Below are 18,181 nucleotides of genomic sequence, written 5' to 3'. Positions count from 1 at the left end.
CAAACATGTCTAAGGTATCAATGCACGTTGAGGGAGAGTTGGGCTTACGTGCCCCTAGTTTGGGCTGACCAACGTTATGGGTCAGTTTGTATCAAGTTTGGGTTGAACCAAGTTCGAGTCTGAGTCCATCTAGGTTGCTAGACGTCCACCCCCCTATATAAGTTGAGGGGCGGCCAAGATTAGGGTTAGACCACGTTTAGATTATTTAGAACCTTTCGTTGAACTGCTGTTTTTGCTACTGAAGATTCAATCAGGAATTATATTCCTCTTTGATTCGATCAGGAATTTTACCTTCATCACTTTGTTTCAATCTGGTGTTTTTGCTACTAAAGATTCAAGTGTTATCTATGGTTTCATTGGGAATTGGTAGATTGCAGAACCGCTTCGTGGTCGGCGGCTACGTGCACAAGCGTGTGGAGTTACGAATATCAACTAGGGTTGAGAATTGTTGCATTGGCAATGAGGGAACATCCAGAGATTCGTGAGCGTCTCGCAGGTGGATCAATCGGCTCAACGAGAAGATCAGGCCTCCCCTTATCACAGGTGGACCAATCGGCTCTGGATAAAACTCGCGTACTAATGCACCTTGCACCGTCGATGGTTCACAGGCATTGTACGGGTACTTTTCCCATCGACTGTTATGAACACAGACAACAAACTGTTAGCGTTCGAGTTAGCATCAACAAGAAGTAAAGAGCCAACAGGTTCGATGAGATCACGCTACAAGAAATCTGGTGGTCCGTGACGTTTTCTTTATGACGCACAAGAATTTCGTCATAGATCTATGACGATTTTTTTCGAAACGTCATGGGTTGGTCCAAAACCTAATTGCCATATGACCCTGTGACAGAAACGAAATATCGTCATGAGCAAAAACGTCATGGATGACTAAAATTATACCTTTACCTCTCCATGATGTTCTTTGTGACATTCTAGTTAGACAAAAAAAAGTGCTTGCTGAATGTTTCCTAGTGCACTTTTTTTCTTTTCTGTTTTCCCATTTGCAGCGCTGGGCCAATATGGCTTGTGGCTATCGCTGGCTACCGGGCCGGTTTAACTATTTTCCTTTTCTTTACTCATTTATACCAGGAAATAGCACAGTTAAGTAAAAATAAGCAGGAAGCCGAAGTCGAACTCCCGACCACCAACACACACATACACAAACATGTCCACACCATCTGATCCATTGAGCTTTTGCGTCCACTTCTATTCGTTCCTATTTTTGTCTCTTGTTTGATGGAAAAGGATAAAAAAAGGCTCACCTGGGCTGCTGCTGGCGGTTGGCCTGTTAGGCTAACGGGCCGGGCCAGCCTTGGTGAAGGTGAGCCTAACACGCTTCTGGGCTGTGACGCAGTGCAGTTTTTTTTCTTTTTCCTATTTGTCGTGATTGGGCGTGCTGGGCCGATATGGGCCGCTTCACTGCTTCTGGGCGAAAAATAAAATAGTAGGGCGCGCTGGGACTGAAGATCGAATGTAGGGGAGCATATCGACCACAGGGCTACAGAGAAGGATACGTGTTAAACAAATAGTTAATGTAATTTTACCATATTGAGACTTAAATTGTTAAGTAGGTCTAACCTTTTTTTTTCAGGGGAAAGGGATTTCAAGTAAACATCAACCGATTTAGAATCATCGGCTAACACCGGACCAAGTTCTTCCGGCCAGCTGCAAGTAGGCCTGAGAATGGCCCAAGAACTGACTCATACCCAAACTAAAACCAAGCTATTGTTTTAGACCTGAACCAGTCCACGCTGCGCGGGAATTCAACCCAAACCAACCTGAACTTCCGGTTTTAAACCAGTAGGGAACTATGGGTTCAACCCAATTTCAGCTCACTAGAGCCGACGATGAATTGGTGCAACCTTCTGCTATACACACAAGGTTACTGTTAGTGTCTTAGGCACATAATCCCATCAAACAAACTTCTTTCCGAAACTCTCGATGCTAGCAAGCTTACAAAATTCTTACCACACGCCATGTGCTAAAGACAATTCAGAAATATTTTAAACGGGGTACAAAACTGCATACAAGTAGTAGTAGCAGTAACTCTTACTGCACCGTCTCCATCGAAATGAGCTCCAGACAAAATGAAAATAGGAATGAAGCTAGTTTTCTATGTAGGATCTTTTCACCACCATAGGCTTCAGGAAGTACCACTTGAAAGATTTTCTTTCCTAGTCAGAGCTGAAAATATTGGCAAACATGTATCAGTTGACAAACAACAATATACAAATTAACTACAAAAAATTCTATTTCGATATGCAAGATGGTCTGCAGCATAGACATGTATTGATCCATATGCCACTTTTATACACTGATATCATTACCACGTTTATACAAATTAACTACAAATCAGCTACGGAGTAGTTTTCTTTCAATTCTCAAGTCTTGCAGACTTTCATATGCCACGTTTATAAAGGCATATATAAATGACTGAAGATATCAAGCATGTCTTGTATATACATTGACATTATCTGATGTTCTTCCTTGGAAAAACAGGTTGGTTCTGTTTCATCTCCTTACCAGTTAACTCTAAATCATCTCCATTTCTCAGCAATCCATTCCAAGTATCAACATACCCAATCAACAAAAATAGTAGAATGATTGTTTTCCCAGTAACAAACTAGCTTCAGGCCATGTTTTAGCTTATGTACACATGCAGACTGATAATCTACAAGGTAAAAAACTCGCAGAACAATTCTCTTCAACTAACTTTACTTATCTAGAACAGTTTTCACAGAACTCTCATAAATCAGTCCTAATCCTAACAGAGCATATCATTGTTGTTTGAAGCACAAGTAGATTAGCACTCCCACAAATAAAACCCAAGAGATCATGCTCATACAGAAATAGATCTACCACATATGTGCATTTCTTGCCAAAAGCCATAACAAATTCAAGACCGGAATTAGATGACTAAACTGATTTGTTCTTTTTTAGGTTCAAAAATTTCTACTAGAGGCAAATAGCACGAAACCAAGATCAGTAGATCTGAATGAACAACAGTAATATAAACCAGTAGATTTAAAGTTTCTACCCGAGGCAAATAGCATGAAACCAACAACAGCAGATCTGAATGAAGGTACTATGAGATTTCCTATGTAGAAAACAGGACACATCAGTACATCACATATGGTATAGAAAATACATAATAAAAGGAACAGTATGTACAGATAAGTAGCAGTACTTCACTTCAGTTAGTCAATTATAATCAGAATTAGTCCATTATAATGCTTCAGTATGTACAGATAAGTAGCAGTACCTCACATATGGATTGCTGATATTAGTTCAACAGTAGACTGAAACATAATGGTATAGAAAAATGATTGTCACACATGGAAGGAGATAAAGAAAAGTGGGAACATAATTTGATGAAGTTGATAATAATGGTTGTATCAGGGGTTTAGCAAGTATTCGATCAAGTATTGGATTTGGTAGTGTTGTTAAGATTAATGGAAGATGTAGGCCTTTATAAACCATCTCGCCCACAAGAACAGTTGAGGTCCTTAATTCAAAAAAATACAAGAACAACAGGCAAATTTTCAATTGTACAGAACATCATTAATTTTCAGAACCAGTCCTCTACAGCAGTGTATCTGCTCAACACCAGGCAAATTATCTTCAAAACCAACAAGACTGTTTCAAAATGATTAGAATTAAACTTCAGAGAATAGAGCAGCAACACACACAAGTATTCGGACTTGCAGCATACATAGAGCAGCAGAGTAACTGAACAATGAGTAGAGTAGCAGCACACACAAGTCTTCAGACTTACATCATACATAGATGGTTATCACTAACTGGAGTATTGTTTGTTTGTATGTTAAGGCAAAACATTTTTATACAAAGCACTGAAGTGCAGATTTATTTACTCATAAAATGGCACTTATTTCTTAGAATCCAGTACTTATATGGCGCACTTCATTGCTGCGATTTTACATTCAGTTCTGCAGGAATCCAGTAAGATCTTTCCATGTTGAAAACAGGAGCCTATGTACATATTGTCTCAAAACTTGAGTAAAAGTACCGAAATACTTGTGTGTTCAGTTAGTTGAGTAACGAGTATACGTACTTCCAGTATTTGCATCATAACAATCCTTATATGGTGCACCTCAACATATATTCTTAGAACCTAATACTTATATGCAACATAAATTCTAAATGTTCTGATATGTTAAACTGAACTTCAGAAATGGAAGTTCAGTTTCTGTAATTTCAGAAATGCACTTCGCTCCTGTTTAGGCTAGGCTATGTTGATTGTGCCCCTACTCCACCCCCTCTCCCCGTCACTATTTTTGAATTCAGTATCTTCATCATTCACCTACTCCAGTTTGAAACAGAGCCATTGTGATGGCATGTGCTAATGCCATTGTGATTTTACACTCCAGATAGAGAAATAAATTCATATGAAACTATATCAAACTGAAGCACTGGACACCTCCCATTTTTATACAAATAGACCTCATTTGTATAAGTACTGGACTCTAAGAAAACTAAGTGGATGTTCAGAAAACTAACTTTCTGATCTTCCATCGTCACCTTCTTCTAGTATTATGTTCATTGAGTTATTCTCTGGTTATTTTGAAGCAGAAAGTTAAGTGGATGTAGTGGTCAAGTTATACTTTTAGTATTTGGGGCGAGGCTCCTTATCATAATGAAAATATGATGTTCTGATGTATCTTTTACATCACTATTTATTTTTGCGAAGGATACTTGTGCAAAGAACAAGGTGAGCCGATCAATGGTCAAGTACCAGTAAGCCACTGGTTCACGCAGTTATGAGGTGCAAGTACAAGAAGTGGTATGTCAATTCACAACAAATCACTAATAGCTTTGTTCATAATTAGGCCGTAATCAATATTTTTTGCAAAAACAGTTTCTGAGCAAGAAGTACAAAGATAAACGTCCAGATGCAGTTGACTTGTTCAAGGAGACCCACTTTAGTACAAAAAGAGAATTTAGTGAGAATGCGCAAGCTGCAATTGTAAGTCCTCCTTTTTTTGCCTTTGCCATTGTCTGAAGAGCCCAATCTACAATATATGATAACTTTGGGTTTTATTTCAATGTGATGGTTATCTGATTGTGCTTGACAAATAGTTTACTGAAACTGTTGTAATCTAAAGAACACTTTGCTGAAACTGTTGTCATATCAAGCTGCCATGCAATTACGTTCTGCTATGTATGTTGTTGTTTCACCGGAACATATCTGCTGTTTTCAAGTGTTTTCTATGCTGTTTTCAAGTGCTTTCCCTGCTGTTTTCGAAACTGGTACTAATCAGTACAGAATTTGAAGATGGAACTAATATGAAACTTGTAGATGATGTCGATATCTTTCAAATGATATATTGTTTGTGTAAATCCGATGATTGGTCTGAAATCTAGAGCATAAAAACCCTGCTGCTGCCGGTTCCAAGTGCTATCCCTGTTGTTTTTCAAACTGGTACTTATCTGTAAATAATTTGAAGATGTAACTAATATGAAACTTGTAGATGTTGTCGTTGACTTTCCAACAGTATATTGTTTGTCTAATTCCGATGATTGGTCTGAAATTTAGAGCAGAAAAACTCTACTGCTGTTTTTTAAATGTTATCCTTGTTATTTTTTAAACTGGTACTTATCAGTACAAAATTTGAAGATGTTACTAATATGAAAGTTGTAGATGTTGTTGATATCTTTCCAACAGTATTTTTTGTGTAATTTTGATGAGGTCATTTGTGTCACCAAACTTGTAGAAACTTATAAATGTTGTTTGTGTAACTAATATGAACCTTGTAGGCTACAACAAGTAACTTCCTGTAGGTAGTCGCCACATTTATTTCCCGTTGTTTCTACGTAGGAGTTAGTTACTACAGCCTTAAACGCCCCTCCCCCCTCCTCTTCTTTATTTTCAAATTATGCCATGTGAATGATTAATCTTGTTTGTGTTGTTGAATGAAAAATCATATTCCTGCAGCATCTTGTTGCCTCATTTTTACTTTGGTTATGATAAATCTGCTTTGGTGATAATTTCAAGGATTCTATGGAAAATATCATAACGAGAGAACCAAAATCTGTTGCTGAGGTCGTTTCCGAAGTGCTGAATGAGAGTACTAAGAATAACAGATTCTTGGAGCGTATTGGTTTTCCGCCAATCCCTTCGAGTAGAACATCCAAGAGTAGCCTTCTGGAGAAGCTAGAAGCTGAAAGAGATGGGAATGCTGAGTTGCGTAGTACCATTGAAGAGTTGAAAAAAGCACATGAAGAAGCTAAGGTGGCACAAGAAGAAACTAGGAAAGCAAAGGAAGAAGCAGATGCAGCAAGAGTAAAGAATGAGGAAGAGATTCAAGCAATGAAGAAGAAACTTGAAGCAGATGAAGCCCTACTTCGGCAAGTGATGAGAAGGTTACAAGCCTAGTAAAAACCTCTTGTGTGCGTGTGTGTTTGTTGAGAGTTCCTTTCAGTTCTGTTCTGGTCATGTGATGAGAAGGTTACAAAATTATTAGATGTTGTGCTTATAAGGGTAGTTTGCATATTGAGGGCACTTTGGTGCTTATGGCTTGTGGGCTGAATGTTATGTGATATGATCACTTTGATGCTTATGGTCCTATGGCCTGAATGGCTCGTGATATGGTTTGATGTTGGCTGATACTTCTATGCATTGTAATTTCTCTTTCCGTGTGGTATTTTAAAACATTTGGCCCAAGAGCACATGGGCGGTGTTGTATTTTAAAACAACAAAAAAGGCCTCCATACAGCTGGAAAAAAAAAGAAACAACCTGTAAAGAGCCTGGTGATTAAAAAGAAAACAGGCCTCAAGGAAAAAAAAACAAGCTCAAGCTGAAGAAATAAATTGGCCAAAAAAATAACCGGGCCTTTGGACGAGGCCCATGTTTTTGCCACGTCATATGAAAATCCACATCATCAATTTGTTCCACATGGACGCCATGCCAGCAAAATATACATGTGTCCGCCACGTCAACCCACCACGTGTCATGCATGCAAGCAAGCCCACGTGGCTGCCACGTAAGCATACATACACTCAACTATGACGAATTGTGACAGTTCCTCACTATGTAAGGGCTCATAACTCATGACGAATTGGGACAGTTTGTCATAGAACTTTATGACATTACACGGGGAAAAACGTCATGGAGAGATCTATGACGTGAGGTCCATGACGTTTTTTTTCCTGTCATAGATAACGTCATGGACCACACTCTATGACATTTTTACCACTTTCTATGACAATGGGCGAATGTCACCAAAAATGTTGTAGTGTCATGAGAGGGCGATCAGCCTCCGCAAGTCTACTACCCTCCGTAGTCTTACTCCTTGGGGTCCTGCACGTTCTGTTCTTCTCAATTGAGTGAGATTGTCCATAATTTCCAATAGAGGCAGCAGAAGATCTATTTGGCATAGATCTTGAGACAGGTCTGTGACTCCAGCGCCTAGTATTCCTGTTTGCAAGGTGAAAAAATGCATGCTCATTAGTCATTATTAGCTGTATAAAAATGAGAACTAAATAATTAGCAAAGCCATACATGCAAAATAAAATGGGATGAAACACTCTGTATCAAGTAAATTAATCATTACTAAAGGGCGCCCATAATTGAAAAACCAAAATGATAAAAACAATATGTAACATAACTGGTAATGTATAAATAAGAACTATATTTCAGTAGTCATTGTAGTCATATTCTAAATCCTTCTCGGATATGTTAAGCTCTGAAAGACCTGTTAGGTCTGAACTCGAGATGTCCTCGAAGGATTTCTCCCCAAGTGATTCGGAAAGACCTGTTCGGTCCGAACACACGGCCAACGACCTAGCATAGGATTAAGACCCTATTTGGTTATGATTAAATGCGGCTTTCGATTTTTGGCTTATAAGCCGCAAAAGCACCTAGTCATGCTCCAACGAGGCAACAACACCTATTAAAAAACCCTCACCATGTCAAGTTTGTCAAGCATATGACGACCGTCTCTCATAAGGTTGCCGTACATGCTCTACTTTACGCCTTCTACCATCAAGCATTGGTACCCCATATCTTAATTGTTGTTCGAGTACGAGTCGTCGACACACATGTTCCTCGACATCCTCTATCTTTGCTGGTGTCATGCACATTTGATGCCCCATGCCTTTGGCCATCTTCTCTACCACGACCTCTAACCTAGCCGCAGCCAGAAACCCTCGCTCAACCACGCCAAACAGGATCAGCATGGAGCCAATCTTGATAGGTCATCTCTTTTGTTTCATAGATTCCATCGCCACACTCATCATTGCGACAATTTTGTATCTTATGCTGACAATTTTGACCACACTGTGCAAACGGTTTTGACTAGTGTGTTGAGAACTTTCGTCCTACTTCATCAAAATACAACTTTGACTTCTCTGGTAGCAAATTCTGTGTGTACTACAAACAACTATGTCTCCTCTATATGAAACTTTCATTCCACCGTAGCATTGCTTTCCTTAATATAAAAATTGTTTAAAAAACATTGATCAAAACGGAGAGTCTGAAATCTATTCATTTGAAGATCTCGTCTGAACTACTGACTAAAAGATAACCAATTGAGCGTATGAGATCTTTTTTTTACGAACTCGTCATGAAAAATTCAAGCAGACGGATCGTAATTTTGACGTCCGTTTCAAAATTTATAGTTCTCCCTCCATCCGAAAATAAATGACTTGGGTTTGTATATGAACACTAACATTTTATTTTTTAATTAAATGGAAATAAATAGCTGAAAAGACGGCTTCGAGTAATTTTCCAGCCAACGCCGCCCGCAACTTTTTTGCTGTGAAAAGAACAAAGGTACGCCGTGGCAGAAGGCTCGCTGACCCGTCGGATCTGATCTGACCATCTCCTCATGGCCACAGGCTTGCTTGGCTCTTGACGAGGCGGAGTAGAAGAAATTCCACACGGCCTCTTCGCCTTTGCCTCCTTCCTGTCCTCGACCTCTCCCTCTACCCCTCGTGCTCGCGAGCCGCGTCAAAACCCTAGCCACCTTCTTCCCACCACATGCACCGTGGCAGCGACCGCACCGGCGACCTCCCCGGCCCCGCGGGCGGCGCTCGTAGCGGCGGGGACGGCAGATTCGCGCGTGGACCCTCGCGCTGGTCTGGCGGCGGCGGCGGCGGCGGCGGCGGCGGGGGTAGCCCACCCCACCGCTCTTCCTCCCGCGGCGGGGCCGGCGATGGCGGCGGAGGCGGGAGGTTCCATCCGTACCGTGGCCCGTCCGAGTACTCTGTTGGCACTGGTGGAAGTGGAGGGTACAGAGGCGGCGGCGGTGGCGGCGACTTCGGTGATACGGCTGGGGGCCCGAGAAACCGCTACGGAGGGGGAGGCGGTGGCGGAGGCCGTGGAGACCACTCAGGTTTGGTCTACTCTTTTTGGGTTGGGCGCTTTGTTTTTTAAGGTTTTCCTGTGCTGTGCTCTCTCTAGATTTGAAACTGAAGCTTGTTTACGAGTTCGAAAGGTTTTGGCCTTTTGGCATTCTAAGTAATAGGTGATGACATTGATCTTGCTTGTGTCTGGAACATTTTGTCTCAAGTTCAGTCAGCTGATGTGAACTTTGCATAACTGAGTATTCAATGTTGAGGTGTGACAAATTTGGTCGTCCACGTTTGTAGCTGAATACTATGGTGCTGCAGTAGAATTTATACCAAGATGGCAAAAAACCACCCAGCTTTTTCGGTTGAATTTTGGTTGGTTTTAGATGTACAAGGTCTAACTTCAATGACGCACGCAGTTTGGTTCTTCCTTTTGTGGTTAAATCATATAATGCTCTGGCCTACAAAATTATCTTGTTCTGAAGCCTCGGTACCCTCTTGTAATAACCTTACAGTTGCAGCTCAGTCAGATTTATTTACTCCAGATGTTTGCTTTCAAATACAGCCCGATCTAAATGCTTTGCCCCCTCCCCCCTGTATATCTAATTCAGTTTGCAATTCAAACCCATCCAGTTACATTGGTACCGGTAACCCACTACGGTAGAATTTATGTCTACAGCTAACTTCTTGTTGTACTGTTTTATCTCACCCTTTCATCACTGAATTAATTGATATTTCTGTTGATAATTTCCTGCAGATCATGATAACAAAAGTGGTTATGTTAAACTTTTTGTTGGATCAGTTCCAAGAACAGCAAATGAAGATGATGTGAGTATCGCTTTTGCACTTGATGTACTATCTGCCCTCTCTTAACTGTAGACTTGTTGGTGCCTCTATTCTATTTGTCACGTTGTTGATATAGTTCATAATCACGGAGCTCAGAAGTTTCTTGGTGGTACATTTACTTGAGGTTGTTTATTGTAGCTTATTGCTATTCATGATGTCTTGTCAAGGTTTATAGATAGAAGTCCTATTGATTATCTTAGGACATATAAGGGCTAACCGTTTCTTTTGTGAATAAAATCAAGTAACAACCTTTCTACATTTTTAAGAGAAAACTTGCAAAATAAATAAATAGCTAAAGCTGCCTTTATCCAGTTATGGCCTATTTCTCAACCCATTTTTTCTGATCTCTTCCTGACTGGGAGCATTGTATTTTAGCCTTAATGTTTGATCACAAAGTATTAAACTAGTCCAACCATTTATTTATTTTCCTGAGGATTAGCTTTTCTGTTGTATATTATTTTATTGGTTAAAGACCTTTCTCCTGTCTTTAGGTTCGTCCTTTATTCGCGGACCATGGGGATGTTCTTGAAGTTGCTTTGATCAGAGACAGGAAAACTGGTGAACAACAAGGTGAGCCAAAAGTATTTTTTATCTTATTTTATCAATATACCCCTCTCTTTCTTTTCAGGTTCTGAGAGTATTGCCAGCAACAAGATTGCATCTTCTTTCAATTAGATTTGGCGGTTGTTGATTTTTGTTGCCTGCGCTTTCATTCTATTTATCTCCTCTGGGTTAGTAGAAGACAAGAGTGGAAGCAACTAATTGTTGGCTGCTTACTGCAACCTAACTTGACTCGTCCTACTGCTAGACAAGGCAGCAGATTTGGACCAACAACATCATTAGGTCATAGGAATCTTGTGCATGTTCAATGTAGTTCAACCAGTAATAAACTAATGGTGCCATTTTACTGTTAATCTATATTTTTGAATGTGATGCAAAAGACCAGAGAATCGTCTGATGAATTAAGACCAACTTTTCATTATTGCCCGCTCATGGTTTCAATTGTTTCTTTAATGTTCATGTTATCATGAGTTGCACTGTATGGAATCCCGCGATGCAAGTGGTTGAATCTCTTAATACACAAGTGGTTGCATGGTTGGATGATGCTTTGTAGTGTTGTCCCGACTGATATTAATTGATGTGGTGTTATCATTTGTGTTGCGGTATTGTGATCGCATGTTATGTGCATCGCCAGTCTGGAACTGTGGTTTGATGGACAATAATACTCATGTGATGAGTGGCGCAGACTGCTTGTTTGCTCTGAAGACAATATATCTTATGAGTTCTGCTTGTTTGATTGTGCTACGCTGTGAAGAAGTGATGTGTTTGGATATTTGTATGTGACAGCCGAGAATTCTCGATCCGCTTAGCGGGGATTGTATGTTCTGAGACAGAATGGCATTGCTGGGCTCAATGAATATCACGGTGGCACTTTTAACCAGTTTGAAATATGAAACATATCATATATGTACTAATGCTGTTTCATGATCAACTTGTTCTCTTAGGGTTGAATGGCATGATTTTGGTCTTGTAATTCTGAGTTGATGGCACTGTTGTTATTATTTTCCGAAGTGTGGCATTTTCTTTGATATTAATGTCTTCTTCTTTCAACCTTATTTTGTGGCACACAAAAATCTTGGCAATTTTTTACAGTGATTGTTTTACGCACATGGAAATTCTGACCAGCATAATTTATGTATGTTATTCATGTTGAGACTTGCACACTTGCCCTCCAAGCTGTTTTGACTCGCAGATTCACACTGCATGTAACTGCTGTATGAAGGGGTTAGTATGTTCTTAATCAGCCATTGCATATGACAAGGCTATGGCCTATGTGAAAGTCCTTGTTCTAGACCTGAGGTGGTGGTGTTTTTTTTTTCTTGGAAATGATTGGTGAAGCATATGCCCAGCTATTTGAGTTTAAGGCTGAGCAAAAAGATATATCCTGATCTATATGATAGTGTTGATGTATTTTGATTGTGATGTATGATTTGGTTGCCATCTTGAGTGTCTCACATGGAAGTTATGAGGGCATAATTCCTACTCATGATTGCTAAATGTATTGTGGCATTGCTTTGGTGGACTTGTGTTTTAGCACTGAACATGTAGCATGCGGTGACTGGATCTTACTCCTGTGGTGATAGATTGTGAATGCTAATGGACTCTAGACCTTTCTCTAGTTTGGTGAATGTCCTTATCACATGGGCACTTGAGCTTCGTTATCGCTGCTACTGTCTCTGTGACTAGCCAAATTCTGGTGCACCAAGTTCTACTTTTAGGGTGGACTGCAGCGTAGTTATAAAAAATCATGAGTGATGGTTGTTATGGTGCTTTTTGTGAAGTACACATACATTTATTACTATTATATTGCGAGTAATGTGTTCGACATTTTGTTCTTGTATTCTGTTGATGGCATGCAACAGTAATGTTCCTCGCAATGTGATCCAGTTTGTCTCATGAAATTCCAGTGGAACTTGCCATCAGAAATTCTGCTTGTTGCGGACTGCAGGCATATTGATATATTTGATGCCTTGCATGTCATTGTATTATTATTTTTCTCTATTGAAAGCTTCTATGATTGTCTAGTTGATTGACTGGATATTGGAAATGGTGAAAGTTATCTTTCTTGATCAATCTGGGGTTCAACTTTTTTTACCTGTTTCAAATGAACTTGCCTCTGCTGTCCTGCTTGCTCCACTGGGTTTTCATTGAATCTGTGTTGTATCAAATTGAAATTGAAATACACAGAAAATTGCTTGTGTTGTGATGGAACCCATATGTTTGCATTTGCAGGCTGTTGTTTTGTTAAATATGCTACTTCTGAAGAGGCCGAGAGAGCTATCAGAGCTTTGCACAACCAGTGCACTATACCTGGGGTAACTATTCTTTTTGTTGGTCATTTGTTTAGTGTCAATCTTTTGTCTGCAAACTAGTAACTGTGCATCTGTTCCATCAGGCGATGGGCCCTGTTCAGGTTAGATATGCTGATGGCGAAAAGGAGCGGCATGGTAATATTTCTAAGTACCTTTGTTATATGCTGATAGGCTAGTTATGTGAAGATGACTTCTCATGTTCCTTTTTTTTTTCATTTGTTCAACATCTGCACATGTTTCCTATTCTAACAGATAGTACTCGCACTTCTAAGAATCTTTAATTGTTTTTGTTCCCACTTTGTCTAGATAAAACTATTGAGAGAACACAATTATGTTGACTTGTAAATGAAATCCATTTTCTTCATATCTTTTTTTATGTTCTTATTGATTGATTTATCATTTTTTTTCTCTATTAATTTGCTAGGATCTATTGAACACAAACTGTTTGTTGCATCACTGAATAAGCAGGCAACTGCAAAGGAGATTGAAGAGGTAAGGGACTGTTGGATCTTGCACTCAATATAAGTTCTCTTGATTGCAAGAATATTGTGGGCGGAGAAATTTCTCATCTATCTGTAACCAATGTATGTTTTTTATGAAGTGATGATAAAATCACTCTAGTTCAGAACCATGTATATTAAATTATATCTGTGTTTAATATATATTTTTGTAGATTTTTTCTCCATTTGGTCATGTGGAAGATGTTTACATTATGAAAGATGGAATGAGGCAGAGCCGAGGTTTGTTTATGTTCATTTTTTCTATGTTTCTTCAATCTACTCTTTTATTGAAACTTGTTGTAATACATGTAAAAATATGCAGGTTGTGGGTTTGTCAAATTCTCTTCAAAAGAACCTGCACTGGCAGCCATGAATTCTCTTAGCGGGACCTATGTAATGAGGGTAATTTTTGCTTCAACTGACTAGTTCTGCCTTTTGCTTTCTGAATACTTACTGTATCCATTGTGTTGATAGGGGTGTGAGCAACCACTAATAGTTCGATTCGCTGATCCTAAGAGGCCTAGACCTGGAGAATCAAGGTGTTTAAGAACTTGATTGTATTTTCATTTGCTTATTTTCTAACTCCGCACTAACTTAGGTTTATTTTACATTAGACAATTACTGTCATCACCATTACTGCAGTTTGATTTATCTTATTTTGGTTAGGGGTGGCCCTGCATTTGGAGGTCCTGGTGTCAGTCCTCGATCCGATGCAGCACTTGTTATCAGGTTTGGTTACCTCTTAGAACTGTTCAAGTTTTTACAACAGGACAGTTAATGATAGACTTTAAGCGAAAAAACTGCATATGGTTTGCTCCTGGCTCTGCACGTGCTGAGCTATAATTTTTATTGGAGATTCGTAAGGATTGATGGTTTTAAATGAAGCGCAATTGTCAACAGCATGAGTATGGATATGCAGTAATGGTATAGAGAACACAGTCTTTATGCTATAGAACAATTCATGTTTTTCTTTTTTTGGTTGACTCCGTAGTCAGTCTATTAAACTGAGCATCATCCTACTTAAACGAGTCCACTAATTGCTATTTTTCTTATACTTAGGCCGACAGCCAATCTTGATGAGCCAAGAGGTCGACATATGCCACCAGACTCTTGGCACCCATCAAGCCCGAACTCAATGGCACCTCATCAGTTTAATAATAACTTTGGATCTGACAATCATATGGGCCTGATGGGCGGCAGTGTTGCATCAGCAGATAATGTATGGTTCAAGCCAAGCCTTTACTGCAGTGTTACTTTTTCTCAGCCCATTTACTTACTTTGATTCTGCAACATCATAGGCTGCTTTTCGACCTCAGATGTTCCATGGGAATGGTTCTTTATCAACTCAGACTGCTCTGCCGACTTCATCTCATATGGTACACGGCCGTATTAGGATTTCTGATGTTCATGAATTGCCTTTGATTTAATTGTTTCATGCACTTAGTCATGATGCTTTTACTTTCTAGGGCATGAACCCTTCCATCTCACAAGGGCATCACCTAGGGGGGCAGCAGATCCTGCCCTTGCAAAAGGCACCTGGGCCACTGCACAATTTTCCTGTACAATTGCAGAATGCCCAGCAAGGACAGCTTCAACAAATCGGGCAGCATCATGTCCCACAATCCTTGGGACCTAGTTCTCTTAGCCAGCATATACCAGCTATGCCACTACCTGGCCAGCTTCCTGTATCACAGCCATTGACGCAGCAAAATACTTCTGCAGGCGCTCTACAGGCGCCTTCAGCTGTTCAGTCTAATCTCATGCAAGCTGTTCCTGGCCAACAGCAACTCACCTCTAATGTTGCACCACAGATGCTTCAACAGGCAATGCAGCAGATGCCTTCGCAAGCACCACAGTTGCTACTCCAACAGCAGGCAGCTTTGCAGTCCAGTTATCAATCTTCACAGCAGGCAATTTTCCAGCTTCAGCAACAGCTGCAGCTAATGCAGCAGCACCAGCAGCAACCTAACCTTAATCAGCAACCACATACGCAGGTTCCTAAACAACAGGTAAATTTCTGATCCAGCTATGCAATGAGAAGACACTTTCTTTTAATATCAAATTCAGATTCGCTATGCATGGCCTCTTTCGTTTGCTTCCTTCTCATAATTATGTTCTCAGTTTGTCCTTTGTTGTATGTTGTGATGTGTTTACATTTGACACTGATTCAATGTTTGTGTGTACTTTTTCACGGGCTCAATTACCATTTGCAGGGACAGCCTATGGTTCAATCCAGTACCCCTGGGGCTCTGGCTGCTGTTGTTCCGACAAACATTAATGCAATTCCACAGCAGGTCAATTCATCTGCAGTTTCTTTAACCTGCAATTGGACTGAACATACCTCTCCTGAAGGTTTTAAATATTACTACAATAGCATGACTCGAGAGAGTAAGGTGAAGAATCAATACTATATTGTCACATATCATCCTGTTTGAAATCTTTGGGGTTTCATTTTATTGAACTATTGTGTTGTAGTGGGAGAAGCCTGAAGAGTATCTACTGTACGAGCAGCAGCAGCAGCAGCAACATCAAAAACTTATTTTGCTTCAGCAGCACCAACAAAAGCTTGCTGCGCAGCAACTTCAGTCACCCCCGCAGGCTCAAACAATTCCAACTATGCAATCTATCCAACAACATCCTCAGCCGCTACAAGGACAAACACAAATGCAGATGAAACAGCAGGTTACCATTCAGTTTCTTCAGCCGTAATTTCAATTTATAGAGATAATAATGTGAACTTCTCTGGTGAATTGCATTTATGATCGTAGAGAACTTTATGATAACAATGGAGAGAAGTATATTCTGAAGATGGCAATGTTGCAATTCGGTCTTTCTAATTGTTTCAACCGTTGAATCTGTAAATTTTGTGAGATCTGAATTTTTAAATTACAGGAATTAAACTATACTCAGTTACAGGCCACTGGCTCTATTGATCCCAGTAGGATTCAGCAGGTAATCTATTGCATCAGATCTCAAATATCTTGAGCACAGATTAAGAATTTCACCCGGCATCACTTAATTTCGTGGCTTCATGCAGGGAATTCAAGCTGCTCAGGAGCGTTCTTGGAAAAATTGAGACTGCAGGTTAGCAAGATTACCTATGTTTCGTTACCTGATGTTTTTCACCTGTACCCGTGTTTTGAAACATCAAAAGCATGCATGTACCCTCCAAAATAGAAGGGTAAGCTAGTTAGTTGCTTTCTTTACTAACTATTGGATCTGAAACGTAACCACTAGAAGACCTGATTTGTTGTTCTGCCACTTGAAATGTAATCGGTGGTCAACAGGTTTAATTGGTGATTTACAATGAATCCTGATGCTATGTAAGCAAAACAGTTTGAACATAGAGAACTTGAGCTCTTTCACGCTGCTTTCTGAATGTGTGTTATGAGTAGCAATGGGATTGCGTTATTCACACCTTTACCGTCAGACGTTTACATGTTCCACTTATGTTCTACCATTTTAGGTGATGGAATGACGAAATATTGAAATGTCATCAAGACGGTACGCCATCAAGACTCCGGAATGAGCTCCAGCCAAATCTGCTCGTGAGACAGTTTTTGCCTTTGTGCTTGCGTTGTTCGGCTCGAGTCCGTTCCGGTCATTGTAACTGTGGATTTAGCTTAGATTAATGCCTAGGTCGTAGATCCTATGTGTAAAGTATTTGCAGTCTAGGCTTTGTATCGATGTAAAATTGTTGATTAGACGTTGTTCGTTTGTGCGAGATGTATCCCCAGCACCGTTGCAGCTCTTTGTTTTGCCTTTTCATTGTAACGGCCCCCTCTTGCTCCCTCTTTTTGTTTTGCCTTTTCCACCCTTACTCTCATCCATTTTTACTAGGTTGCCTTCTTTTTTCACCAATGCTCAAGCAATGTCACGCCCGCTCGACTTGCACCGTGCGTAACACTAAACGAAAAAGGATGGACTCATTCTCCTACTTCGAAAAAGTTCATTTACTCCCACCGTCGTCCGTTCATCCAGGTTCTGTGTAGGTTTAGCCTCTTTGGAAGGGGTAAGAGGTAAATACAACCGCGGTCTTACTTTTATTGTCAGTTTAGTCCTAAAACTGAACACTTTAGTACTAATTTTATGATAAGTGGTGCAAGCGAGGTCCTAAGCTCGCTCGGACTCATCTGGTAGGTATGTTGACCGCGTACACGTTGGCTCAGGGGCGTTTGGCAGAAATTTTGCTGACGCGGTGGTTGGGTTTTTTTTCAGAAAAAAAGAATCACGGTCACATGCATTTCACCGAGCAAGGGCAGCATCGGAGGAAAGCCTTGAATCTGATGCTAGAGGGGCTGAGTCCTCCTTCCCTTTCGCTGACACGGAGGAGCTGGCCATCGACCTCGTTGTCACGGCAGCGGCAGTGACGAGAGAGGACGAGGAAACAGACAGAAGAAGGTGACCACATTTTTATAGGAGGTTTTCTGCAAAAAATCCCAACCGTCGCATCGACAAAACTCCTGCCAAACGCCTCTGAGCTGATGTGTACGCGGTCAACGTGAGCGAGCTTAGGACCTCATGTGCATCACTTATCATAAAATTAGGACTAAGGTGTTCAGTTTTATAGTTTTAGTACTAAACTGACACCACGACAACAAAATTAGGAACACGGATGTATTTATCTCCGAGGGGCAGTATATCTAACGCCC

General features: G+C 40.3%; 1 protein-coding gene across 3 annotated transcripts; it reads left to right on the top strand.

Annotated features, from left to right (window-relative positions):
* Positions 1-8,871: 8,871 nt before the first annotated feature.
* LOC100836687 (flowering time control protein FCA) lies at positions 8,872-17,322 on the top strand. Of its 3 annotated transcripts, none has more exons than XR_002966569.1 (18): positions 8,872-9,354; positions 10,068-10,138; positions 10,648-10,726; positions 12,950-13,032; positions 13,113-13,164; positions 13,454-13,521; positions 13,703-13,769; positions 13,852-13,931; positions 14,004-14,068; positions 14,196-14,258; positions 14,589-14,748; positions 14,828-14,905; positions 14,996-15,538; positions 15,743-15,922; positions 16,005-16,211; positions 16,422-16,481; positions 16,567-16,710; positions 16,817-16,898. XR_002966569.1 is itself a non-coding variant. In XM_014902443.2 (18 exons), exons 1-17 carry the CDS (start codon positions 9,000-9,002, stop codon positions 16,603-16,605), a joined length of 2,232 nt encoding a protein of 743 aa, XP_014757929.1. In that variant the 5' UTR covers positions 8,872-8,999; the 3' UTR covers positions 16,606-16,613; positions 16,996-17,322. The 3 variants fall into 3 exon arrangements, 2 of the variants coding, with proteins under 2 accessions (XP_014757929.1, XP_003577055.1); XM_014902443.2 differs by lacking the exon at positions 16,817-16,898 and adding an exon at positions 16,996-17,322 and having other exon boundaries at positions 14,846-14,905; positions 16,567-16,613; XM_003577007.4 differs by lacking the exon at positions 16,817-16,898 and adding an exon at positions 16,996-17,322 and having other exon boundaries at positions 8,874-9,354; positions 16,567-16,613.
* The last annotated feature ends 859 nt before the right edge of the window (positions 17,323-18,181 follow it).

The sequence above is a fragment of the Brachypodium distachyon genome, chromosome 4, assembly GCF_000005505.3.
Source record: "Brachypodium distachyon strain Bd21 chromosome 4, Brachypodium_distachyon_v3.0, whole genome shotgun sequence".
Classification (NCBI taxonomy): Eukaryota; Viridiplantae; Streptophyta; class Magnoliopsida; order Poales; family Poaceae; genus Brachypodium; species Brachypodium distachyon.
Note: the sequence above shows the minus strand (reverse complement) of the source record. Positions and strands in the feature narration are given on the sequence as shown.

Coding starts and splice junctions, on each gene's coding strand:
- LOC100836687 (XM_003577007.4), top strand. CDS start 9,000: ATGCACCGTGGCAGCGACCGCACCGGCGACCTCCCCGGCCCCGCGGGC. Junction 9,355..10,067: donor AGGCCGTGGAGACCACTCAG/GTTTGGTCTACT, acceptor AATTTCCTGCAG/ATCATGATAACAAAAGTGGT. Junction 14,069..14,195: donor CCTAGACCTGGAGAATCAAG/GTGTTTAAGAAC, acceptor TATTTTGGTTAG/GGGTGGCCCTGCATTTGGAG.